The sequence below is a fragment of the Nerophis ophidion genome, linkage group LG10 (assembly GCF_033978795.1).
Source record: "Nerophis ophidion isolate RoL-2023_Sa linkage group LG10, RoL_Noph_v1.0, whole genome shotgun sequence".
In the NCBI taxonomy this organism is placed as follows: domain Eukaryota; kingdom Metazoa; phylum Chordata; class Actinopteri; order Syngnathiformes; family Syngnathidae; genus Nerophis; species Nerophis ophidion.
In genome coordinates this window covers 45,267,405-45,294,886 of record NC_084620.1, presented here as the reverse complement: position 1 = coordinate 45,294,886, position 27,482 = coordinate 45,267,405, and the positions used below count along the sequence as shown (strand labels likewise).

Sequence of the window (27,482 nt, the reverse complement as noted above, 5' to 3'; positions counted from 1 at the left end):
TACTTGCTCGTGGTAGAACGAGCAAGTATTCTTTGTTGGACAGCCGTTGTTAAAAAATTTTTTTTTTGCAATTTATTTAGATTTGTTTAATGTTTTCCAGGGTTGAATTGAGTAGTCTTCTTCTACTCACCCTATTGCTGCGTCACTGTGACACATAGCCCTCGCTGTCACCCCGCTGGCTGGCGGGAGTACTGCATGCATACACGATCAACCCAATTTTTAATGGTTTTATCGAGCCTATTCAGGTGATGTTCGGCAGGCCGAATGAAAATCTTTGGCGGGCCATATGTGGAACGCGGGCATGTTGTATATTGACTCCTCCTGGACGAATAACGTACGTATATTGAGGAGGTTTGTTCACTAACTCAGATGCAGTAGAAGGAAATTACGTAATACAATTCTTGTGGAATTGGCTTAGCGTGCTGTCTGTCAAATACTTCCCCAGCCAATCAGTGCGTGGTACTTGCATCGTTGGTCCCGCCTCCACCTGCTCGTCGCAATATTATCAGACAAAAAAAAACGGTGTGGCGAATATTCCACGTTATTTAGCGTCAAACGGACATCATCTGTCGCAACTTTTTAGAATCTTGCTTTTAGTGCGTAATTATGACGTAAATCAGCAGGAAAGGACATCGTTGATTTTATAAAAATCCAATGATGAACCGTATACCTGCTCCACAAAGCCCGTAAACTAGCACGGAAGGCCGTTTTTTTACGGCCGCTATTATTCATGATATCTTATTCTTACTTTTACGGATTAGATCCAGTCGATGATGCCTGTTAAACATGTCGGGGAATCAATACAAAGGCCACGAAGTCAGCTGCTGCATCAAATACTTCATTTTTGGATTCAACATCCTCTTCTGGGTAAGCTTTGATGGAAGGAAGCCTTCGAACAAGGTGGACATTTTGTTCGTAACCGCCTTTAAATGTCATTTAAATCCAGGCGTAATGCCTGCTCTTGTAATCCTACTGCTGGGGATGCTAGCAGCTGCTAATCGGCTTCTTGTTTGTTGTTGGTGCCCTTCAATGTCAGCCTTGCCAGCAACATAAACAATAGAATATAGGATTCATAGACTATTAGTTTTACAGCATTATTACAATCATTTTTATTCTCTATGTAATAAAGTTGCACAATGTTCCATATGTTCTCATATAGTACACATGATAATGTTGCTTTAACCCTTGTGTAATGTTCATATTGTTCATACTCAGCCAGGGTTTGTGGGTCTGATGGACCCGTTGCATTGTGGGGCTTTTAATGCCCCAATTCAAATGTGCGAGAAAATGAAAGCAGACAGTGTTTGACAAACAATGTTGCAACCTTGTGTGGGAACCGCAGGTGCAGAAACACAATAGAACAGGGGTCACCAACGCAGTGACCGCGGGCACCAGGTCGCCCGCAAGGACCAGATGAGTCGCCCGCTGGCCTGTTCTAAAAATATCTCAAATAGCAGCACTTACCAGTGAGCTGCCTGTATTTTTTTAAATGTTATTTATTTACTAGCAAGCTGGTCTCTGTTTGCTCGACATTTTTAATTCTAAGAGAGACAAAACTGAAATAGAATTTGGAAATCCAAGAAAATATTTTAAAGATTTGGTCTTCACTTGTTTGAATAAATTCATTTATTTTTTTTACTTTGCTTTATGAAAGACAATTTTTGAGGAAAAAATATAACCTTAAAAATTATTTTAGGATTTTTAAACACATATACCTTTTTACCTTTTAAATTCCTTCCTCTTCTTTCCTGACAATTTAAATCAATGTTCAAGTATTTGTTTTTTATTGTAAAGAATGATAAATACATTTTAATTTAATTCTTCATTTTAGCTTCTGTTTTTTCGACAAATAATATTTGTGAAATATTTCTTCAAACTTATGATTAAAATTCAAAAAAATTATTCGGGCAAATCTAAAAAATCTGTAGAATCAAATTTAAATCTTATTTCAAAGTCTTTTGAATTTTCTTTTTCATTTTTTGTTCTGGAAAATGTAGAAGAAATAATGATTTGTCTTTGTTAGAAATATAGCTTGGTCCAATTTGCTATATATTCTAACAAAGTGCAGATTGGATTTTAACCTATTTAAAACATGTCATCAAAATTCTAAAAATAATCTTAATTAGGAAAAATGACTAATGATGTTCCATAAATTCTTTTTTTAATTTTTTCAAAAATATTTGAATTAGCTTGTTTTTCTTTTCTTTTTTTTTGGTTGAATTTTGAATTTTAAAGAGTGGAAATTGACGATAAACTATGTTTCAAGATGTAATTTAATTTTTTTTCGTGTTTTCTCCTCTTTTAAACCGTTCAATTATGTGTTTTTTTCATCATTTATTCCCTACAAAAAACTTTCCGTAGAAGGAAAAAAAATGTACAACGGAATGACAGACAGAAATACCCCCTTTTTTTTTTACATTTATCTTTTTCTATACATATTTATTGTGAAAACTCATTAAGATGATCAGTGTTTCCACAAAGAAAAATATCATTAATTATTAATAATAACATAGAGATAAAGGTAAATAGATCAAATTGGCTATTTCTGGCAATTTATTCAAGTGTGTATCAAACTGGTAGCCCTTCGCGTTAATCAGTACCCAAGAAGTAGCTCTTGGTTTCAAAAAGGTTGGTGACCCCTGCTTTAACCCTTGTGTAATGTTCATATTGTTGTTACTCAGCCAGCGTTTCTGGGTCTGATGGACCGTTGCATTTTGTGGCTTTTAATGCCTCACAATCAAACACTTTTACGTTAAAATACTGAACAGATATTTATTGGGATAAGGTAAACATCTGTTCAGTATTTTAACATAAAAATGTTAAAATACATTAATATATTTATCAAATACATAAAATCCAAGTGCATACATAGTGTTAAAATACATTAATATATAAATTAATTAATACGTAAATCAAACACTTTTACGTTAAAAATACTGAACAGTTGTTTATTGGGATAAGGTAAACATCTGTTCAGTATTTTAACATAAAAGTGTTAAGATACATTAATGCATTAATCAAATACATTAAGTACAAATACATACATAGTGTTAAAATATATTAATACATAAATACATTTATACAGTAATCACAACCCACAAAGGCCGGCTGGCATTTTGTGGCTGTTGAAGCCTCAGAATCAAACACTTTTATGTTAAAATACTGAACGGTGGAAGAGGGGTTAGTGCGTCTGCCTCACAATACGAAGGTCCTGCAGTCCTGGGTTCAAATCCAGGCTGAGGATCTTTCTGTGTGGAGTTTGCATGTCCTCCCCGTGAATGCGTGGGTTCCCTCCGGGTACTCCGGCTTCCTCCCACTTCCAAAGACATGCACCTGGGGATAGGTTGATTGGAAACACTAAATTGGCCCTAGTGTGTGAATGTGAGTGTGAATGTTGTCTGTCTTTCTGTGTTGGCCCTGGGATGAGGTGGCGACTTGTCCAGGGTGTACCCCGCCTTCCGCCCGATTGTAGCTGAGATAGGCGCCAGCGCCCCCCGCGACCCCGAAAGGGAATAAGCGGTATAAAATGGATGGATGGATATATGTTTACCTTATCCCAAAAAACATCTGTTCAGTATTTTAACGTAAAAGTGTTTGATTGTGAGTCATTAAAAGCCACAACAACGTAACAACAATATGAACGTTGCACGGAAAATTTCTCTGCCAGTTTCTGGATCACAAGGTTGCAACTGGGGCTGGGCAATATGGCCTTTTTTTTAATATATCGATATTTTTAGGCCATATCGCGATACACGATATGTATCTTGGTATTTTGCCTTAGCCTTGAATGAACACTCGATGCATATAATCACACCAGTATGATGATTCTATGTGTCTACATTAAAACATTCTTGTTCATACTGCATAAATATATGCTCATTGTAAACTTTCATGCATAGAGGGAAATCACAATTAAGTTAAATGACCAAAACTGTATTTATTAAACAGTTATTAAGCAGTGGCACAAACATTCATGCCATTTCAAAACAGAAAGTGCAAGATTGTCAGAGACATTTTAAAACAAGCTATGAGTGCACTTTTGTGCATGATTTCACTAAGATGACATATCAAAACAACACTAAATTAAAGTGAACTTTTTGTACAGAACGCCACTACAATAGTTTAAAATATTCCATGATGTCACAGAATATATTTCAATATCTTTCAAATAAAAATGAGCTGCATAATAGGAAATCAAATCGCTATGGGGTAGGTTATTGCGGACATTATCTCCTTTTGTTGTTGACAATTTTTTTCATACGGAATTGATCTGGAAATGTTTGCCTAAGCATTTTGATGGCGTGGGCGTGTGGCACTGAATGGAGATGTTGACATGCGCAGTAAGCACTCTTTATTCTCGAGCAGGTGACTTTTCAAATAATGCTACATATTAGCAGTGATGCTACTTTTGATAGCAACACTTTTGCCGCATACTTGACAAAATACGGTAGTCTGTTCGACATATTCCCACTTGAAGCCAGACCACCGCCAGACGATGCTGTTTTTCTTGGGAATTCTTCCTTCATTTGTTACCAGATTCGCACCTTCTTTCTCTCGTATTACCACTCGCACCACAGCTAACGTTACCCATGCTGCTACTTCTCTGCTCCGCAAGGGCGTGTACGTATGTGACATATGTAAGAAGGTGCGCTTGTGGCTGTGAGAAGGAGAGACAAGAAAGAGTGGGAAACGCATGCAGTGTAAGGCCAGCAGCTAAAAGCAACTGCGTGAGAACGTATACTCGAATATCACGATAAAGTCATTTTCTTTATCGCACAGAGACAAACCCGCGATATATCGAGTATATCGATATATCGCCCAGCCCTATTTGCAGCATTGTTTGTCAACACTGTCTGCTCTCATTTTCTCGCACATTTGACCCTCTGATATTCTGTGTACCTACACTCTGTCCTTCTCTTGTCTAGGCTTGCTGTGTGTGTGTGTGTGTTTGTGTGTGCGTGTGTGCGTGTGGCACACAGAACATCAATTTCTACACTTCTATTAGCCCCGTGTCCAGTGGACCCGGACATCTTATATGTAATAGAAATGTGTAGGGGGGTGTATAGTGTGTGTGGTCATTAAATATGTAGTCTGATATATGTTCTTCATAGAAAATGAGCCAAAGTCAGTGAACCTAGGTTTGAAAAATTAATTAATTGTATCATTTTTCTTCATTGTATCATTTTTCCCACGGACCGGAACACCACACAAGGGTTAATATTATGGGAAAAAAGTTGGGGTGGAAAAATTAAAGGGAAAATAAAAAAAATTAAGGCAGTGATCCCCAACCACGGGTCCGTGACGCATTTGCTACGGGGCCGGAGAGAAACATTAAATGATTTATAAAGTACTGTATTTTCTCCTGACTTAACATTGGCCTGTCCCACTAAACCAGGCGTGTCAAACTTGTTTTCATTGAGGGCCACACCGCAGTCATGGCTGCCAATAGAGGGCCGCTTGTAACAGTAAACAATTAATGAATTTGCGTATTACTTTAAATATTTTTTTTAAATAATGTAAAGAGTAACAAAAATCTGTGGATTTGACCACTCTTTTTTTACAGTCTGGCAGCCAAGTTGCCAGACTTTTACTGTAAAATATATGATGTTATTTTATTATTATTATTTTAAAGGCCTACTGAAACCCACTACTACCGACCACGCAGTCTGATAGTTTATACATCAATGATGAAATGTTAACATTGCAACACATGCCAATACGGCCGGTTTAGTTGACTAAATTGCCATTTTAAATTTCCCGCAAAGTTTCCTGTTGAAAACGTTGGGGAATGATGAGGCGTATGATGACCCGTGCTTGTGACGTCACCGGTTGTAGTGGACATGTTCTTCCAGCCCGATCATAGCTATAAGTAGTCTGCTTTAATCGCATAATTACACAGTATTCTGGACTTCTGTGTTGCTGAATCTTTTGCAATTTGTGCAATTAATAATGGAGAAGTCAAAGAAGAAAGATGTAGATGGGAAGCGGTGTATTGCAGCTGCCTTTAGCAACACAAACACAGCCGGTGTTTCCTTGTTTACATTCCCGAAGGTTAAGCTTTACTATGGAACAGAGCGGTCAAGCGAACATGGTTCCCGACCACATGTCAACCGGCAGGTTCGGTGAGAAAATTGTGCTAATAAGTCGGCTCTTACCGTAGACATGAGTGGAGCTTGCGTCCTCCTGCAGCTGCGGACTATTACCTCCTCCCACCGGAGACACTGGCGGTCACCACACCTGTGGCCACACCCCTCCGACTTTCAAGTACCATATAATCTCATAAAACACTAGTAACACAATAATCAGATAAGGGATTTCCCACAATTATCCTAGTAAATGTGTCTAATAACATCTGAATCGCTCCCACTGCCCTCGCCTTTTTTTAAATTTATTTTTTAATTTTTTCATTTTTTTTGTAGTCCTTCACTCTCACTATCCTCATCCACGAATCTTTCATCCTCGCTCAAATTAATGGGGAAATTGTTGCTTTCTCGGTCCAAATCGCTCTCGCTGCTGGTGGCTATGATTGTAAACAATGTGAGGATGTGAGAAACTCCACAACCCGTGACGTCATGCGCACATCATCTGCTACTTCCGGTACAGGGAAGGCTTTTTTATTAGCGACCAAAAGTTGCGAACTTTATCGTCGATGTTCTCTACTAAATCCTTTCAGCAAAAATATGTCAATATCGCAAAATGATCAAGTATGACACATAGAATGGACCTGCTATCCCCGTTTAAATAAGAAAATCTCATTGCAGTAGGCCTTTAACAACATATTACTGTAGATATAAATACAGTGCCACTGTTTAATTTTCATTTTGGCAACTCAGCTGCCAGTTTTTTTACCATAGGAAAAAGTGGTACCTTAAAATCATCAACCGTGGACAAAACAAAACTGACAGCTCAGTCGACAGAATTTTACTGTAAAAAAACAAACATTGATTGTTTTTTTTTTCCAACTCACAGTAATACGCTGTAAAAATCTCCCTGAATTTTACAGTAAAATCTATTGGTTATTTTTATAGTGTACAATTTGATGGTTAACTTGCTACGAAACCATAAGTTAAGCAGATATTTAATCATTTATTTGGATTTTGACCAACAAAGTTAGATAATATAATAGGGTGTACCCTACCTTCCGCCCGATTGCAGCTGAGATAGGCTCCAGCACCCCCCGCGACCCCGAAAGGGATACACGGTAGAAAATGGATGGATGGAGTGTTTGTTGCAATATTGGACACTATTTTTTTTCCCTGTCAAACTAGAAAAAAAAACCTTATACCTTTTAGTAAGAAAGTAAAGAAAGAAAATATAAGGTAATTAATTGACATTATTTCCAGGCTTTTGCGGGCCATATAAAATGACGTGGAGGACCAGATCTGGCCCGCGGGCCTTGAGTTTGACACCTGTGCACTCGACACACTAATGCGCTTGTTTATAGATGTACAATAAAACTCCTCATAGGAAGTTGCCATTTGTTATAACTTTGTGACATGATACAATGCACATTAATAAACATATCAAATATAAATGGGACAGATTGTAGCCAAATCAGGCTGATTTCCATCAGAATTTTATTGCAAAGAAACAAGCCCAGAGTTAACACTAATTCAGCCTTTATAGTGAGTTGTACTTTTCACAAGTGGGAAGCCGGTCCCTGAAAATAATACCTACATTAAACTGGTTTGTGGTGCAAAAAAGGTTGGGGACCACTGTTTTAAGGTACAATTTTTTTAAATATGTATTTGCAAATATATTTTATTGAATTTTATGGTTAAAATCACATTTGACAATCATACTTTGCTCACTCAGACCCTTCATACATGCACACATACACACTTGATGAGAGAGGTGCACTTTGGCTTTAACAACTCAAAGTTTAAAGTATTGACTTTATTAGGAAAAAGTACCCAGATATTGTTTATCTGGCTCAGGATCAGCAGATGATTCAGATAGCAAGATGGATGAATATTCCTCGGCATCAAGGATCCTCAGGAAGTGATCACTTGATCACCTCACGGGGGACCTCTCCACCGTTCACACTTAAAAAAGAAGAAGAAAGTCGCATTTTTGTTTACATTGACAGATGTGTAAAAAAAAAAAAAAAAGGCACAAAAAAAGCAAGTCAACCGTGATAAAACCATATCAAAAGTGACTCAAAAAAGCAATAGTATTGTGGGAACAATAACAATAATAAAAAAAGGAAGTATAGATAAAATGATAAATGGGTTGTACTTGTATAGCGCTTTTCTACCTTCAAGGTACTCAAAGCGCTTTGACACTACTTCCACATTTACCCATTCACACACACATTCGCTCACTGATGGAGGGAGCTGCCATGCAAGGCGCAAACCAGCACCCATCAGGAGCAAGGGTGAAGTGTCTTGCTCAGGACACAATGGACGTGACGAGGTTGGTACTAGGTGGGGATTGAACCAGGGACCTTCGGGTTGCGCACGGCCACTCTTCCACTGCGCCACGCCGTCCCACAACAAAAAATATACAACACTTTTTTAAAATGTCTATAAGTTATGATGTAATATGTCAGTAAAGGCTTCCAAATTAGTTTCCATTTATTCATGTTTGTAGAGTTTATAAATCATATTTTTTCAAGAGTCATTACATTCACAAGTTCAAGAGACAGGTATTTTTTGACTAAAGGTTTGTTTAAAAAAAAAAAGATTAAATATAAATGTTTTTTTTTCCACATTAAAAATCACTCTTAAGATTTTTTTTTTCTCAGGAAATGTGTTTCGTAGTCTTTTGAGAATAAAAATATTTTTTCCAAAGTTTATAATGTGTCCTCTTATTTTGCAGTTGCTCGGCATGGCCTTGGTTGGCATCGGACTGTGGGCATGGAGTGAGAAGGTGAGTCCGACTTTCTTTGATTGAACACTTTTTAGTTTTTGATCCCATTTTTCATGAAATCTGATAGTATTTTCTTTGTATGTACACAAAATATATATTTCTCTCAAATACTAAATCTGTGTTGTGGCACGTCAAGATGCTGATTCAACAGCATAATGATTGCACAGGTGTGCTGTCGGTTGGCCACAATACAACCGTCAATATCTGCTGTGACCAGGTGGGCATCAAGTTCCACAATTATTTCGACTTCTATTCATAGGGTTCTTAATTTAAATCATCACTGAAATGATGAAACTCTGTTATGAAATACAAATGTACTTTACTATTACTCCTCATCATAAACATGCTATAAATGCAAACTTCTAAATTGGACAGTTTTTAAACTTTAACTGTCTCAAGTCTCAAAAGTGCCATTTTAAAGTGAAGAAGGAATTGCAAGTGAACTTGTACTTTACTTGTGCTGCAAAATTACATTACTGCACATACATTACCGTTTCTTCAAGTGTACCGTATTTTTTGGACAATAAGGCGCACTTAAAATCCTTTAATTTTTGCAAAAATCGACACTGCGCATTATAACCCGGTGCGCCTAATGTACGGAATAATTCCGGTTGTGATTATTGACCACAAAGCAATTTTATTTGGTATATTGTGAAATTATAAGTGCGACTAGTAGATAGATATAAGTCACACAGATATGTGTAGACTGCAATATGATGCCAGTAAACAACACCAAAACTTTAAATGTTCCATTGAAAATAAAGAACATTACACACTGCACTCAAAAATCTGTCAAAATATTTTAGTATGACTTTGATGCCGCACCGCTTGATGGACTGTCGGCCCATTACGACTACCGTAGTCAGAGATACAAGAATTACTATGGTGTGTGTATATTGCCTACTAGAGATGCGCGGTTTGTGGTCTCATCCGCAGAGTCCGCGGATAAACCGCGGGTCGGGCGGGTGACATGATGAAAAAATTGATTTTAAATAGATTCGGGCGGGTGGCGGTTGAACCATTTGGAAATATTTGATATACATGGTTCAGGGATCGACAACCTTTACCACTCAAAGAGCCATTTTGACCCGTGTCACAAAGTAAAGAAGACAACAGGAGCCGCAAACATTCCCGTAAATATCTGCTGGCAGTCACCCAGTTAACAAGGATTAGGGCGTGCTATGAAGCCATTGCCTTTGACGCCTTCTACAACATGTCCAAATAGCTTGCCAGTCCAGCAACATGTTGTATGTGGCTTCCGCTGACACACGCACACGACTGCAACGCATACTGGGTGATACAGAGTACACTGATGGTTGTGATATAAACAATTTTAACACTCTTACTAATATGCGCCACGCTGTGAAGCCACACCGAACAAGAATGACAAACACATTTCGGAAGAACATCCTCACAGTAACACAACATAAACGCAACAGAACTAATACCCAGAATCCTTTGCATCCATGACTCTTCCTGACTATATTATACACCCCGCTAGCACCAAACCCCGCCGCCCCCACACACCCCCGTACGTCGGTAAGGTAGGCGGGGTTGGGGGCGCGGGGGTGTAAAATATATTCAGGAAGAGTCATGGATGCAAAGGATTCTGGGTATTTGTTGTGTTGCGTTTATGTTGTTACTGTGAGGATGTTCTCCCGAATTGTGTTTGTCATTCTTGTTTGGTGTGGCTTCACAGCGTGGCGCATATTAGTAAGAATGTTAAAATTGTTTATATCACAACCATCAGTGTACTCTGTATCACCCAGTATGCCTTTCAATCTTGTACGAGTGTCTGCGGAAGCTGCATACAACAAGTTGCTGGACTGGCAAACAGTTTGTACGTGTTGTTGAAGGCGACAAAGGCAATGTCTTCATACCACACCCTTATTCTCGTTATCTGGATGAGTACCAGCAGATATTGGCGAGAATGGTTGCGGCTCCCATTGTCTTCTTTACTCTGTGATACGGGTCAAAATAGCTTTTTGAGTGTTGAAGGTTGCCGAACCCTGATATATAAAAACGGGCGGGTGGTGAGCGCTTGCGGTTTTGATAAAATGTTGGTGCGGGTGGATGACGACTTTAGTGATGCGGTTGCAGATGATATAATTGCCTATCCGCGTATCTCTATTGCCTACTAACTAGGCCTACTCAGTGGCCTAGTGGTTAGAGTGTCCGCCCTGAGATCGGTAGGTCGTGAGTTCAAACCCCAGCCGAGTCATACCAAGGACTGTAACAAAGTGACCCGTTACCTCCCTGCTTGGCACCCAGCATTAAGGGTTGGAATTGGGGGTTAAATCACCAAAAATGATTCCCGCGAACGGCATCGCTGCTGCCCACTGCTCCCCTCACCTCCCAGGGAGTGATCAAGGGTGATGGGTCAAATGCAGAGAATAATTTTGCCACATCTAGTGTGTGTGTGTGACAATCATTGGTATTTTAACTTTACTTTACTTTATTGACCGTATTATTATTGACAATATTATCTGGCGTTTTGTTTCGCAATATTATGCAAAAAATTACCTTCAGGTACCTGCTGATGTGATAAGATCTGCACAAGTCCTGAAAATTTGCAAACATCCGCCACTGTAGTCCTTGCCAATGCCGTAATCGATAAGCTTCTTCTTTTTCACTACCTTTTTGTTGTAGCGCATTCAACACTCTGCTGTTGCCATTTCTAATATAAAGTAATGTAAAGTTCTAACTTATATCTCACTATGGAAGCGCTAAAAACTACAATTGTAGTGTGTTTACATTATTCACCCACGAAACTTAAGTTATTAGAGAGTTCCAGTCGGACGTTTTTTCACGGGACGCATTTCTAGCGTTGTTGTTGCACTAGTGAGCCACGGATGACGAGATGCTGCTCCGTTGTTGATTTAAGTAAAGTCGGAATGTCATTAAAACAGTTAGCTCCATCTTTTGACACTTCTTCCACTCCCGTCCTTGCACGCTACACCGCTACAACAAAGATGATGGAGAAAAGACGCTGTTGAAGGTGAGCCATGTAAATAACTGCCCACAAAACGGCGCATCCTGAAGCGACTGTCAGAAAGTGGTTTGACCAAGGAACCAACAATACATGTTTTGTAAACCACAAGGAAGTGTTTTACATTTTGAAAAAAATCATAGTATGACTCCTTTTTGAAAATAGACCTGAATAGATCTGCTCATCGGCAGTGCGCCTTATAATCTAGTGCGTCATATGGTCCAGAAAATACGGTAAATTGATAATAACATTGAAATGTAAAATGTTGCACTTTTTAAACTGATCGGAGATGAATTGATGAGCCCAGCTGGTCTTGTGAGTGAAGCAGTAACAGCAGTAAGAGACTTTTTTAGGGACCACTTGAATTGAAATATCTGTATTAATTTGTACAAACTCCTGTATGAGTTGCTGGCACCTGATTATCAAAATGTAAATAATTATATTATTTAATAAGAATCATTAAAAAGTCTTTAGCTTTTTTTGGAACTGGTCAATTTTAAAAACGTTAGGTACAATGGCAAACAATTCTCAACATTTTCAACAAAATAAGCTACTGTAACAAAAACAAATACAAACACAGCAAACCATGCAAAGATTTAAAAAAAAAATAGCATGAAAAATTATTTATATTGTGATTAATAAATAAAGTACTATCTAATTATTATAAAGTATTTTGATTGTCAAGTTCATTGCACCCAAAAAGTACAAGAAACACAAATATGACAGGATGGTGCTCTGTGAATATAGATTAACCCTTTGATGCATAACATGGGTCAAATGTGACCCAACCAAGTTTTTATTATCTGTTTCTTTGCAATAATTGAATGTAATCTTTCAGTATTCCAGGTATTCCTCAATTAACTTGTTTTTGGTCATTAAACATTATTTTATTCTTTCTCTTCATACTTTTTGAATAAAATTGATTTTTGTATTACTACCCTTCCAATGCACAACATGGGTCAAAAATGACCAACATCTATTTTCTATGTTATTTCATGTTAGCCTGAGCGTTGCTTTGCTATATATTTCAAATAACTGTATTTTATCGTTTACTATCACATATATTTGGTAAATATCATGTTTTTGTTCAGCTAAAATCATAATTTAGGGTTAGGTCGCAACATCACAATGGACAACTTCTTCACCAGTGTCCCTCTGGCTGAGAAGCTCCTTGAGAAGAACCTGACTATTGTTGGGACTCTTTGTCAGAACAAACCAGACATACCACCTATCATGAAGCCATGCAAATCACGGATGATTCATAGCTCAGAATTCGGATATAATGGCAACATGACCATGGTGAGCCATGTGCAGAAGAAAGGAAAGGCTGTTGTCCTTCTGAGCACAATGCATGATGACAAAGCAGTGGATGACAGTCAGAAGAAGAAACCAGAAGTGATACTGTACTACAACAGAACAAAAGAGGAGTGTACACAACAGATCAGATGGTTGGCACCTACACATGCAAGCGGAGAACACGGAGGTGGCCCATGGTGCTATGGTACAATATGCTGGATATTGCCACCCTCAATGCTTACACCAACTTCACTACAGAACACCCTGGTTACATGGGTGGTGTCACCAATGCACGCCGACTATTCATCAAGGACCTGGGTAAAGAGCTGGTCATGCCACATATGAAGAGCAGCATGGAGGGCACGCCCACACTCCAAAAGCGTATCATAGAGGCAATGGGAAGATGCAGGATAGAAAAACAAACCATAGTCACCACCCAACCAGAAGAGGACATAAGACAGAAGGGTGCGGCGAAGAGGAAGAGGTGTGCGATCTTCCCATCTGCCAAAGACAGAAAAGTCAGCTGGTGTTCGCAGTGCAAGACGCCTGTGTGCAAGGAGCACAAACGCATAATGGTAATGTGTGCTACATGTGAGGAATCTGATAACTAACTATCCATCCATTTTCTACCGCTTATTCCCTTTTGGGGTCACGGGGGGCGCTGGCACCTATCTCAGCTACAGTCGGGCGGAAGGCGGCGTACACCATGGACAAGTCGCCACCTCATCGCAGGGCCAACACAGATAGACAGACAACATTCACACTCACATTTAAACAATAGGGCCGATTTAGTGTTGCCAATCAACCTATCCCCAGGTGCATGTCTTTGGATAACTAACTAATAAAGAATAAAAGAATCATAAGAACTGAATTGACTATTTTATTTTACGTTGGTCTAATTCACAAGACTGCGATGAGGTGGCGACTTGTCCAGGGTGTACCCCGCCTTCCGCCCGATTGTAGCTGAGATAGGCGCCAGCGCCCCCCGCGACCCCCAAAAAAAAGGGAATAAGCGGTAGAACATGGATGGATGGATAATTCACAAGTTTATTTTTGTTTCTGCCAGATGTTTGCCAAAATGACAAATAACCAGGTTTCAAATAATAAATGTATGATTGTTTGGCCCGAATCACATCTAAAACAGGCATTTGAAGTAAAATATTATTTTAATATGCCTTCATCCATTTTTGACCCATGTGTGTAAACTTGATGTAGTATTACAAAAAATACTTTTCTTCATTAAGTATAGTAGGAAAAATATAAATAATGATTTGTGGTAATCAAAAACAAGATTTTTAAAGAATAATTGAATTATTAAATTATAAAATACATTGATTTCAAAAGATACAGCAAAGAAACACTCAGGCAGCATGAAATAATATGGGAAATTGATGCGGGTCATTTTTGACCCACGTTGTGCATTGAAAGGGGTGTGGATATGTTATGCATCAAAGGGTTAAAAAAAAAAAATCAATATTAGCAAAAAAATAAAAAGTTTAAATATATTCCTACAAAATAAACTTTACACAGAAAACATTTTACATCACTGACTTTTTTTTGTAGTTACTAAACATTTTTGATAAACATTTGTTCAAACCTTATATATACACAGCCTTTAATCTTTTTATTAGAATGTAAAATAGTAAAACATATAATGGTCAACATTTGTTTTGTTGTATTATATGTTTGTTGTTTATTTTACATACATTTAATATTATGTAGTAATCATTTAATAACATGTTTGTTAAATAAATTGTGTAATAGGAAGAAAGAGTAAATGTAAGGTTTTTGTTAAGATACTTTGTCTTTGTGTCTCCTAGGGGGTTCTGTCCAACATTTCGTCCATTACTGACCTCGGGGGTTTGGACCCGGTGTGGCTCTTCATGGTGGTGGGGGGAGTTATGTTCATCCTGGGTTTTGCAGGATGCATCGGAGCCCTGCGGGAAAACACTTTCCTGCTCAAATTTGTACGTGGCACTCCATTCAATTATGACAAACATGGACATAATGATACAATTAAAATGTTCTGCTAATTACCGCAGTTTTCCGTATTTCTGGGAATCATCTTCTTCCTGGAGTTGACCACGGGAATTCTAGCCTTCGTCTTCAAGGACTGGATCAAAGACCAGCTCAACTTGTTCATTAACAACAACATCCGGGCGTACCGCGACGACATCGACCTGCAAAACCTTATTGATTTCACTCAGGAATACGTAAGTGTCACTCTTCTTGTTAAATGAACTACAGCAGTGGTCCCCAACCACGGGCCGCAGAAGAACTTTTTATTTAAAAAAAATAAAAAATTTATTTTTTATTTTTATTTTTATTAAATCAACATAAAAAACACAATATACACTTACAATTAGTGCACCAACCACAAAAACCTATGTTTTCCATGACAAAAACGTCCCTTTTTCATGACAAAGAAGAAAGAAAAAAAAAAAGCCCCCCCACCCCCCGGGCCGCGGGACAAATTATTAAGCGTTGACCGGTCCGCGGATACAAAAAGGTTGGGGACCACTGAACTACAGTACATGGTGCTTAAAACACATAGCCCTCAATCCCAGGGCATTCAATTAATCACAACTGGACTATTTGGTTTGTCTTAAAAGACATTTCGCTTCTCATCTGAGTAGGCTTCATCAGTTCATATTTGAAGACTTTGGTCATATCTAGTCTTAGACTTGGATTGGTTAGATTGGGCATTCAATTGATCACAACTGGACTATTTGGTTTGTCTTAAAAGACGTTTCGCTTCTGATCTGAGTAGGCTTCATCAGTTCATATTTGAAGACTTTGGTCATATCTAGTCTTAGACTTGGATTGGTCAGATTGAGTCTTTTTTTGGACCGTGATGTCCACATTGGAGAAAACAGAGGCCTCCATGTTGTGGTTTACCAAAAACCCACACATACCGATCAATACCTGCTTTTTGACTCACACCACCCACTGGAACACAAACTGAGCGTTATCTGAACCCTACAACACAGACCTGATAATGTTCCTACCAGGCCAAAGACAAAGAGCATAGGCATTTGAGGGACGGCCTCAAAACGTGTGGGTACCCAAGCCGGTCGTTTGTGAAATGTGCATCCAGTTCCAGAAAAAACTAGAACAGAGTGGATGAGGAGGGACAAGGTGACAGATGCAAAAATATTGTCATTCCAAATGTATCATGTCTATGTGAGAAAATTCAGAAGAATATTTAACCAACCCAACATTCCGGTACACTTCAAACCAGACGACACCCTGAGACAGAGACTGATGCATCCTAAAGACAGAACATACCTGTAATGAAGAATGCACTGATTCATATATTGGGGAAACAAAACAACCACTAAGCCGACGCATGACACAGCATAGGCGGGAAAACTCTTTAGTCCAAGATTCAGCTGTCTACCTGCACCTCAGGGAAAAAACGCATTCCTTTGACATCAAACATGTACACATTCTGGACAGGGAGGATGAATGGTACCAAAGAGTGAGGGAAGACATCGCTGTCAAGGTTGAAAAAACATCCCTGAACAGAAGTGGTGGTCTGTGACAACACCTGTCTCCCACAAACAACGCTCTCCTTTCAAGCATTACTAAGACTCTGCCATTTAGCATCCAACAAATAACAGGAGTTAGAAACATTCTGCTCGCAGAAGGTGACCAGAATGCCATTAGTGCATTTGTTTACAACTGAATGGAATGCTAACGTGGGGGATTCCGATTATTTTGGACTGGTAGTAGTCAATCCACAGCGATCGTTCTGCCACACAATACCTCAATGCTAATGAGAGGAAATTACACATCGACTGTCGTTGACTTGGACAGTTAAGATTGTTTGTTTACATTAAAACAGTTGTTTTTCTCACTGTGATAGGGCGAAACCATCCTTGCCCAGGCACACCCTCCTAGTTTTTGGAGTATAAATATTTGGGGTTTTGGCACCAGCCACGAGACTAGATATGATCAATCTAAGTATAAGACTGGATCTGATCAATCTTAGTGTATGAGCATGAACTGATGAAGTCTACTCTGATGAGAGATGAAACGTCTTCTAGGACAAACCCTGCAGTCCAGTTGCGATCAATTGAATTTATTTATCTACAGACGGACATAGCTTTGTATTTCATTATTGTTTCTTTTGTTAATATTAGAGTCTGTTCTGCAAAAATTCTAAACACACACAGCTTGTGGACAGGGACCCACAGTTAAAATATACATCATCATATACCGTATTTTTCGGACTATAAGTCACAGTTTTTTTCGTAGTTTGGTCGGGGGTGCGACTTATACTCAGGAGCGACTTATGTTTGAAATTATTAACACATTAATGTAAAATATCAAATATTATTTAGCTCATTCATGTAAGAGACTAGACGTATAAGATTTCAGGGAATTTAGTGATAAGAGTGACAGATTGTTTGATAAACATATAGCATGTTCTATATGTTATAGTTATTTGAGTGACTCTTACCATAATATGTTACGTTAACATACCAGGCACGTTCTTAGTTGGTTATTCATGCACTTATTCAGCCTGTTCACTATTTTTTATTTTTTTTAAAACCGCCTTTCAAATGTCTATTCTTGGTGTTGGGTTTTATCAAATAATTTTCCCCCAAAAATGCGACTTATACTCCAGTGCGACTTACATATGTTTTTTTCCTTCTTTATTAAGCATTTTTGGCAGGTGCGATTTATACTCCGGAGTAATTTATACTCCGAAAAATACGTTAATATAGAAATACAATACAATACATTTCAAAATCTACCCACCAAATACCCATTTACAATTTCATTTATGAATAAAAAATGAATCTTTAAATCCACCAAATCAGTCTCAATATCTTATTATTCAAATTTGATTAAAAGCTTGCATCTTGAAGATCTGCGATAATCTCATCATACATGACCAAAATTTTGCGACTGTGATAATCTCATCAAACATGACCAAAATTATGCGACTAATGTGGATTCCTCAACCATAAGGGGTGTGTTAAAAGTACTAAGCATAACGTTGCAATACATTTAGCTTGAAACGCTTTTTAAAAATGTTTAAAATGTTATTCTTTTATATAGTTAATCTTATTCCAGATCGTCGGGCCTCTACAGCAGTGGTTCTCAACCTTTTTTCAGTGATGTACCACCTGTGAACATTTTTTTGATTCAAGTACCCCCTAATCAGAGTAAAGCATTTTTTGTTGAAAAAAAAAGAGATAAATAAGTCAAATACAGAACTATGTCATCAGTTTCTGATTTATTAAATTGTATAACAGTGCAAAATATTGCTCATTTGTAGTGGTCTTTCTTGAATTATTTGGGAAAAAAGATATAAAAATAACTGAAAACTTGTTGAAAAATAAACAAGAGATTCAATTATAAATAAAGATTTCTACACATATAAGTAATCCTCAACTTAAAGTGCCCTCTTTGGGGATTGTAATAGAGATCCATCTGGATTCATGAACTTAATTCTAAACATTTCTTCAGAAAAAAAGAAATCTTTAACATCAGTATTTATGGAACATGTCCACAAAAAATCTAGCTGTCAACACTGAATACTGCATAGTTGCATTTCTTTTCACAGTTTATGAACTTTTATTCATAGTTTGTTGAAGTATTATTCAATAAATATATTTCTAAAGGATTTTTGATTTGTTATTATTTTTAGAATATTTAAAAAAAAAATCTCACGTACCCCTTGGCATACCTTCAAGTACCCCCAGGGATACGCGTACCCCCATTTGAGAACCACTGCTCTACAGGCTATACTAAAGCCTGTGCACTTTTGATGACGATTTTTCCCTCTTAATAAAGGTTTACTTCTAATGTTATATATATAAGAAGTAGTGGTCACTGGAATGAGCTGGCAGAGTCTAGAATTTAATCCATATACTACGTTATACATAATTAAGCACTGTGGAATCTGTTGCACTCTGTAAGCTTCAGAAGATTTTACCCAAAGATTGTGCCAATGATAGAACACGAATGACTTTCTTCTGAAAGATTTCCAGTTTTTAAGATAACTGGGATACGTATTACACCATAAGACATTGCAATAACTTATATGTGGTTCAAATAGAGTCAGAATTAGGAGAGTGTTAAGAAGAAGAAAGTGCCTCAATTTTGAATACCCAGAGATTACGACCTGGATAAATGAGAACATCCATAGACACGTAGTCATTAAATTCCACACTTAACATTTTAAGTCAAAATCAACAAGCTATGCTAATTTCCCAGCAGCAAGCAGCATACTTGTCTTGTCCAATGTTCCCCGCGCACAAACTCCCTGAGCATTCCTTTTAACATCATGTGTGCACGGTGTGCTTTACTTTTAATATAAGTAATTTGGCCCACATGCAATTATAAAAATAACAACAAACTTGTTTTTCATGAGCTTTGTGGTACAGCCATTGTACACCTTATCAGACAATGGACCGGCTTCCTTTGTTTCAGTTTCCGTGGCTTCTGTAACCACGGAATGCCCTAAGCCTCGCCATAGGATAGCAGCTCAATGAGGCTTGTGCCATCTACATATTTCTACTCCAACTATGGATGTGCCACTCTCTGATCGTTTCACGATAAAAATGAGGTTAGCACTGCCGTATTGACCCCTCATTAAGTCTGTCCTCTGTTAATGACATTGATTGGCTGCATGAATAAACCCTTGTGACCCCTCATATCATTTGCTGTAGTATCCAGCCCCGCCGGATACCTCAACCGCTGTCCGTCATTGTTTTATCTGTTTTCCGCCATAATGAAAATGTATTTTAGTTTTGGTCATCTAAATCAGGGGTGTCAAACTCAAATACAAAGTGGGCCAAAATTTTAAACTGAACAAAGCCGCGGGCCAAGGTTGAACAAATTAACCTTTTGATAGGGACCCAAACAAGTTTTGCAATGAATATTGAACAAGCAAGGCTTAAATAGGGCAGCACAGTGGTACAGGGGTTACTGCATCTGCCTCACAATACGAAGGTCCTGAGTAATCTTGGGTTCAATCCCGGGCTCGGGATCTTTCTGTGTGGAGTTTGCATGTCCTCCCCATGACTGCGTGGGTTCCCTCCGGGTACTCGGGCTTCCTCCCATGGAACAGGCAGAGCTTATATAACGTAATAGTGCAAAATCAACTTTCAAAAAACAAACGAAAAAAATCAGTGGTATATTAAATAAAACATAATTTAAAAAATGAATGCCTCTTTTCTATTTGCAGCCTTCTGAGGTAAATATCAACATTAACTTTTTCCGCAGGCTAATAAATTCGAAAATAAAATTGAAATCAGGTGGGCGGGGTTTGGTGGTAGCGGGGGGTGTATATTGTAGCATTCCGGAAGAGTTAGTGCTGTAAGGGCTCCTAGGAATTTGTTCTGTTGTGTTACGGTGCGGGTGTGCTCCCGAAATGTGTTTTGTCATTCTTGTTTGGTGTGGGTTCTCAGTGTGGCGCATATTTGTAACCATGTTACAGTTGTTTATTCGGCCACACTCAGTGTGACCTGTATGACTGTTGACCAAGTATGTGTGTGTGAAAGCCGCGTATTTTATGTGACTTGCCCAGCACACTGTTTATGTGGAGGAAAAGAGGACGTGACGGCATGTTGTAGAGGACAGTGCCTTTCAGGCACGCTCCCAATATTGTTGCCCGGTTGGAAATCAGGAGAATGGTTGCCCAGGGAGATTTTCGGGAAAGGCACTAAACTTTGGGAGTCTCTGGGAAAATCGGGAGGGTTGGTAAGTATGAGTATTAGTGGTGAATGTGGTGTTACCGGCGGGCCAGTTCTAATGTTAATTTGATATTGCCTCAAGGGCCAAATGAAATTAAACGGCGGGCCAGAGTTTGACACCAATGATCTAAATTAATTTACTTTTAGTCAACTAAATTCCTCAATATCTTAGTGACAAAAATACATTAAATTCTGTCGACTGAAACATAAAGTATAAGTCATCTTTGAAATTGTCTTGAAACCACTTTTATTAGGGTTTTACTGCAGAACATCTTAAAAACCAAATCCTCAAAAAGATCTGAACTCCATGAATATTTTAATAAGTACATTTTACACTAACTTTACTGTGTTATTTTTTAAGCTGGAATTAAGCATATTTTTCAAATGTTGTATAATATATGACTAAAATGATCATGTGAAGAAATTAGTTTTACTCTCTATTTTGTATAACTACCAGTGTTGGGTTAGTTACTGAAAACCAGTAACTAGTGACAGTTACTAGTTACTTTATTTTAAAAATAACTCCGTTAGTTACACCAAAAAGTAATGTGTTACTGTGAAAAGTAACTATTTAGTTACTTTTTTTTTCTTTTTAATTTTAGGGCTCCCATTAATGCCCTTTTTAGCCTTCATTTCAGTACTGTCATTCCACTGGAGAATAATACAATCTGTTGATTTGAATCATTGAACTCTGCTAAGCAATGTGGTCTACATACAACACACAAAGACAAAGATATGTTTGAAAGGGCCAATTTATTTCGGGCCAGAACAAATTGACAAAACTATTGTAAATAGCTGCAACATTACATACATAAGTAACAAACCGCATAATAACATGTCACAACATAGCTGTAAACATGGCTTCACCGAAGGAAGGCACACATGACATGATCATTTAATGTAACTATATACCGCACACATACTGCTATACACATGCCTAACCAGGTATTTTTTTCTCTCAAGGAATTGTGAAATAAAATCATGTTTTCAGGAGATCAACACTATACTGAAGCCCAGAACACTCTACGCCAGGGGTCACCAACACGGTGCCCGCGGGCACCAGGTAGCCTGTAAGGACCAGATAAGTCGCCCGCTGGCCTGTTCTAAAAATAGCTCAAATAGCAGCACTTACCAGTGAGCTGCCTCTATTTTTAAAATTGTATTTATTTACTACCAAGCTGGTCTCGCTTTGCTAGACATTTTTAATCCTAAGAGAGACAAAACTCAAATAGAATTTGAAAATCCAAGAAAATATTTTAAAGACTTGGTTTTCACTTGTTTAAAAAAAAACATTTATTTTTTTACTTTGCTTCTTATAACTTTCAGAAAGACAATTTTAGAGAAAAAATACAACCTTACAAATGATTTTAGGATTTTTAAACACATACCTTTTTACCTTTTAAATTCCTTCCTCTTCTTTCCTGACAATTTAAATCAATGGTAAAGTTTTTATTTTTTTTTATTTTTATTGTAAAGAATAATGAATACAGTTTATTTTAATTCTTCATTTTAGCTTCTGTTTTTTCGACGAAGAATTTTGTGAAATATTTCTTCAAACTTATTATTATTAAGATTCCAAAAAATTATTCTGGCAAATCTAGAAAATCTTTAGAATCAAATTTAAATCTTATTTCAAAGTCTTTTGAATTTCTTTTACAATTTTTGTTCTGGAAAATCCAGAAGAAATAATGATTTGTCTTTGTTAGAAATATAGCTTGGTCCAATATGTTATATATTCTAACAAAAATGCAGATTGGATTTTAACTTATTTAAAACATGTCATCAAATTAATCTTAATCAGGAAAAATGACTATTGATGTTCTATAAATTATTTTTTTAATGTTTTCAAAAAGATTTGAATTAGCTAGTTTTTCTCTTCTTTTTTTCGGTCGAATTTTGAACTTTAAAGAGTCAAAATTGAAGATAAACTACATTTCAAAATGTTATTTTCATTTTTTTCGTGTTTTCTCCTCTTTTAAACCGTTCAATTAAGTGTTTTTTTCATCATTTATTCTCTACAAAAAAACTTCCGTAAAAGGAAAAAAAAATGTACAACGGAATGACAGACAGAAATACCCATTTTTTTTAGGTATATAGATTTATTTATGAAATTGAGCAAATTGGTTATTTCTGGTAATTTATTTAAGTGTGTATCAAACTGGTAGCCCTTCGCATTAATCAGCACCCAAGAAGTAGCTCTTGGTTTCAAAAAGGTTGGTGACCCCTGCTCTACGCAAACTTCTGTCTCGAATGACCTACGTCTGTAAATAAAAATGTCGTATTAAACATTGTATCCAAATAGATAATGAAGTAAAACATTGAGATGACGATAGTTTGTTAGAGTTAGTAAACACAACCTTTTTCATTCCCACATCTTGGCGGTGTGCAGAGCGACTGCTTTAGTGACCGCTCTACATTGTGTTTCTTTCTCATCATACATGGTATCATGATACATGGCATCATCATACATGGCATCGTCATACATACCTGCTGTGAATGATTCCACCATAGTAAGGTGATTTTTTTTCAGCCCGTAGTGTGTTTTGTTGTTGCGTCTTGTTCATATATGTTATTTCCCCAACTCGACTGGAGGCTTCGGTTTCAGATGCTGCAATAATTTTGTTGTGCGGATGACTTTTTGAAACGCTTTGCGGCGTGCGGTCATTTGTACCACGCCTGTTGCCACGAAGCCAATGTACTGACAACACTTTTCTTGGGAACAAGCGTCTCGCTCTCGTTAGCGGTAGCATTAGCCATGTTGTGTCACATGTAGGAATGTCCGGTAATATTGATATTATCGGCCGATAAATGCTTTAAAATGTAATATCGAAAATTGTCGGTATCTGTTTCAAAAAGTGGCTTCACGGTGGCAGAGGGGTTAGTGCGTCTGCCTCACAATACGAAGTTCCTGCAGTCCTGGGTTCAAATCCAGGCTCGGGATCTTTCTGTGTGGAGTTTGCATGTGAATGCGTGGGTTCCCTCCGGGTACTCCGGCTTCCTCCCATTTCCAAAGACATGCACCTGGGGATAGGTTGATTGGCAACACTAAATTGGCCCTAGTGTTTGAATGTGAGTGTGAATGTTGTCTGTCTATCTGTGTTGGCCCTGCGATGAGGTGGCGACTTGTCCAGGGTGTACCCCGCCTTACGCCCGATTGTAGCTGAGATAGGCGCCAGCGCCCCCCGCGACCCCAAAAGGGAATAAGCGGTAGAAAATGGATGGATGGATGTTTCAAAAAGTAAAATGTATGGCCTTTTAAAATGCAGCTGTGTACACAGACGTAGGGAGAGGTACAGGGTGTCAATAAACCTTTAAGGCACTTCCTTTGCTTGCCGGCCCAGTCAGATAATATCTACGGCTTTTCACACTCACAAATTAATGCAAGGCATACGTGGTCAACAGCCATACAGGTCACACTGAGGGTGGCCATATAAACAACTTTAACACTGTTACAAATATGCACCACACCGTGAACCCACACCAAACAAGAATGACAAACACATTTCGGGAGAACATCCGCACCGTAACACGACATAAACACAACAGAACAAATACCCAGAAGTCCTTGCAGCACTCACTCTTCTGGGACGCTACAATATACACCCCCCACCCACAAACCCACAAACCCACAAATCAACACTAACCCCCAACCGCCTTACACGTCAACCTCCTCATCATCTCTCTTAGGGAGACCATGTCCCAAATTCCAAGCTGCTGTTTTGAGGCATGTTAAAAAAAAGTAATGCACTTTGTGACTTCAATAATAAATATGGCAGTGCCATGTTGGCATTTTTTTCCATAACTTGAGTTGATTTATTTTGGAAAACCTTATTACATTGTTTAATGCAGCCGGCGGGTCATCACAATAAAATTAGGCATAATAATGTGTTAATTCCACGACTGTATACATCTGTATCGGTTGATATCGGTATCAGTATTTAAGAGTTGGAAAATATCGGATATCGGTCAAAAAGCCATTATCAGACATCTCTACTCACATGTGCCACAAGTTATGGAAGCTCCTAAGGGGTAATAAGTATGCCGTAACAAGAGTAGAAAAAAATTGATTTTTACATTTTTGAATCGTCTGGGGGAAAAAAAAACCTCAAATATATCGATAAAATCGATGTATTGTGCAGGCCTAATGTAAGTTAGGATTGGCGTATGTTGTTTTTAATGGTGTATTCAGGTGTACTGGAGAGGAGGCTACACCGGATAGTCGAACCTCGGATTCAGGAAGAACAGTGTGGTTTTTGTTCCGGTCGTGGAACTGTGGACCAGCTCTATACTCTCTGCAGGGTCCTTGAGGGTGCATGGGAGTTTGCCCAACCAGTCTACATGTGCTTTGTGGATTGGAGAAGGCATTCGACCGTGTCCCTCGGGAAGTCCTGTGGGGAGTGCTCAGAGAGTATGGGGTATCGGACCGTCTGATAGTGGCAGTCCGCTCCCTGTACAATTGGTGTCAGAGCTTGGTCCGGATTGCCGGCAGTAATTCAGACCCGTTTCCAGTGAGGGTTGGACTCCGCCAAGGCTGTGCTTTGTCACTGATTCAGTTAATAATTTTTATGGACAGAATTTCTAGGCGCAATCAAGGCGTTGAGGGGATCTGGTTTGGTGGCTGCAAGATTAAGTCATCTTTTTGCAGATGATGTGGTTCTGATGGCTTCATCTGGCCAGGATCTTCAGCTCTCACTGGATCGGTTCGCAGCCGAGTGTGAAGCGACTGGGATGACGATCAGCACCTCCAAGTCCGAGTCCATGGTTCTCGCCCGAAAAAGGGTGGGGAGACCCTACCCCAAGTGGAGGAGTTCAAGTACCTCGGAGTCTTGTTCACGAGTGAGAGAAGAGTGGATCGTAAGATCGACAGGCGGATTGGTGCGGCGTCTTCAGTAATGCGGACGCTGTATCGATCCGTTGTGGTGAAGAAGCAGCTGAGCCGGAAGGCAAAGCTCTCAATTTACTGGACGATCTACGTTCCCATCCTCACCTATGGTCATGAGCTTTGGGTTATGACCGAAAGGACAAGATCACGGGTACAAGCGGCCGAAATGAGTTTCCTCTGCCGGGTGGTGGGGCTCTCCCTTAGGGCAAAAGCTCTGCCATCCGAGAGGACCTCAAAGTAAAGCCGCTGCTCCTCCACATCGAGAGGAGCCAGATGAGGTGGTTCGGGCATCTGGTCAGGATGCCACCTGAACGCCTCCCTAGGGAGGTGTTTCGGACACGTCCGACCGGTAGGAGGCCACGGGGAAGACCCAGGACACGTTGGGAAGACTATGTCTGCCGGCTGGCCTGGGAACGCCTCGGGATTCCCCGGGAATAGCTGGACGAAGTGGCTGGGGAGAGGAGCATCTGGGCTTCCCTGCTTGGGCTGCTGCCCCCGCGACCTGACCTCGGATAAGCGGAAGAAGATGGATGGATGGAGGGGTTTTTAATGGGCAAAGTCTCTTGTTGTCATGCATCAGTCAGTCTGTGAGTTTATCAATCTCAGTTTTTAGATCATTTTAATTTTAAAGTGTAATACTAACTGTCAGGAGTAGAGCTGTCTGAGATATCCGAAATTCCGATATTGTCCAACTCTTAATTACCGATATCAACCAATACCGATATGTACAGTCCTGGAATGAACACATTATTATGCCTATTTTTTGTGATTTCCTGCTGAATGCATTAAACAATGTAAAAAGGTTTTCCAAAATAAGAGAACAACTTTAACTCAAATAATGGAAAAAAGTGCCAACATGGCACTGCCATATTTATTATTGAAGTCACAAAGTACATTATATTTTTAAACATGCCTCAAAACAGCAGCTTGGAATTTGGGATATGCTCCCCCTTGGAAATACCATACTTGGAATTTCACAAAGTCTAAGTCTAAATCTAAGAAAGTGCATTATTCTTTATTTTTTTAAAACATGCCTCTAAACAACAGCTACAAAACAATGAAGGCACACAGCTTCAGTCCAGAGTATACTAGAGTAATAAAGTAAACAATAACATAGTCCTCATTTAGTGCAAGACGGTCTGGCATACTGTATAACGGCAAATTATGAACTGGGCTCAATCTGCCCTGCTCTAACTTGTTTGTATGAGTAACAAAAATGTGCTGCAAGCTAGTGGTGAGTGCTTGAAGTGGCTTACCAGTCAGCCAGAGCTTCTGAAATGCTGTGTTGAGACAGGGCACCTTCGCTCACTGCAAGCTGCAAAGTGTGCGCCATGCAGGGCAGACTATCCACACCAAACTCCACCGTCGTGCATTGTCCCTGATCACAAAGTGGGCTTTCGCCCCAGGGTGGGTTTTGTTGTCTTTTTGTTTTTTCTCTGCGGAGTCTTTAAGCGACAACTGTGTGTTACTACTTTTTTTCCGCTGTTTTCTTTTCATCCATCTTCCGCTTATATTCATCGTGTATCTCCTTATGATTCTTGAAAAGGCAAGAGATCAAATTGCTCGTAAAGGAAGACGTTTTAGTTCCTCCTCGCATAACCAACTTTTTGCAGTCATCGCAAATTGCCAGTTGTTTATCCGTCAGACACACTTTAAAATAATCCCAAACCATACACATGGTGTCGTTCATCAGTCATCGAGCGAGCTCGCTTGTTAGAACGGGCAACAACAC

The 27,482-nt window shown here is 38.8% G+C and overlaps 1 protein-coding gene across 4 annotated transcripts in view; it reads left to right on the top strand.

The window, feature by feature from the left end:
- Nucleotides 1–468: 468 nt before the first annotated feature.
- The window catches only part of LOC133560889 (tetraspanin-5-like), a 48,941-nt gene continuing 21,927 nt past the window's right edge, over nucleotides 469–27,482 (top strand). For 3 of the 4 annotated variants that reach the window (XM_061913905.1, XM_061913907.1, XM_061913904.1), the window contains exons 1-4: nucleotides 469–867; nucleotides 8,821–8,871; nucleotides 14,977–15,123; nucleotides 15,199–15,369. In XM_061913905.1, coding sequence (XP_061769889.1) covers nucleotides 787–867; nucleotides 8,821–8,871; nucleotides 14,977–15,123; nucleotides 15,199–15,369 — 450 coding nt within the window. In that variant the 5' untranslated portion in view covers nucleotides 469–786. The remainder of the gene's footprint in view (nucleotides 868–8,820; nucleotides 8,872–14,976; nucleotides 15,124–15,198; nucleotides 15,370–27,482) is intronic. The other variant, XM_061913906.1, reaches the window with a different exon arrangement.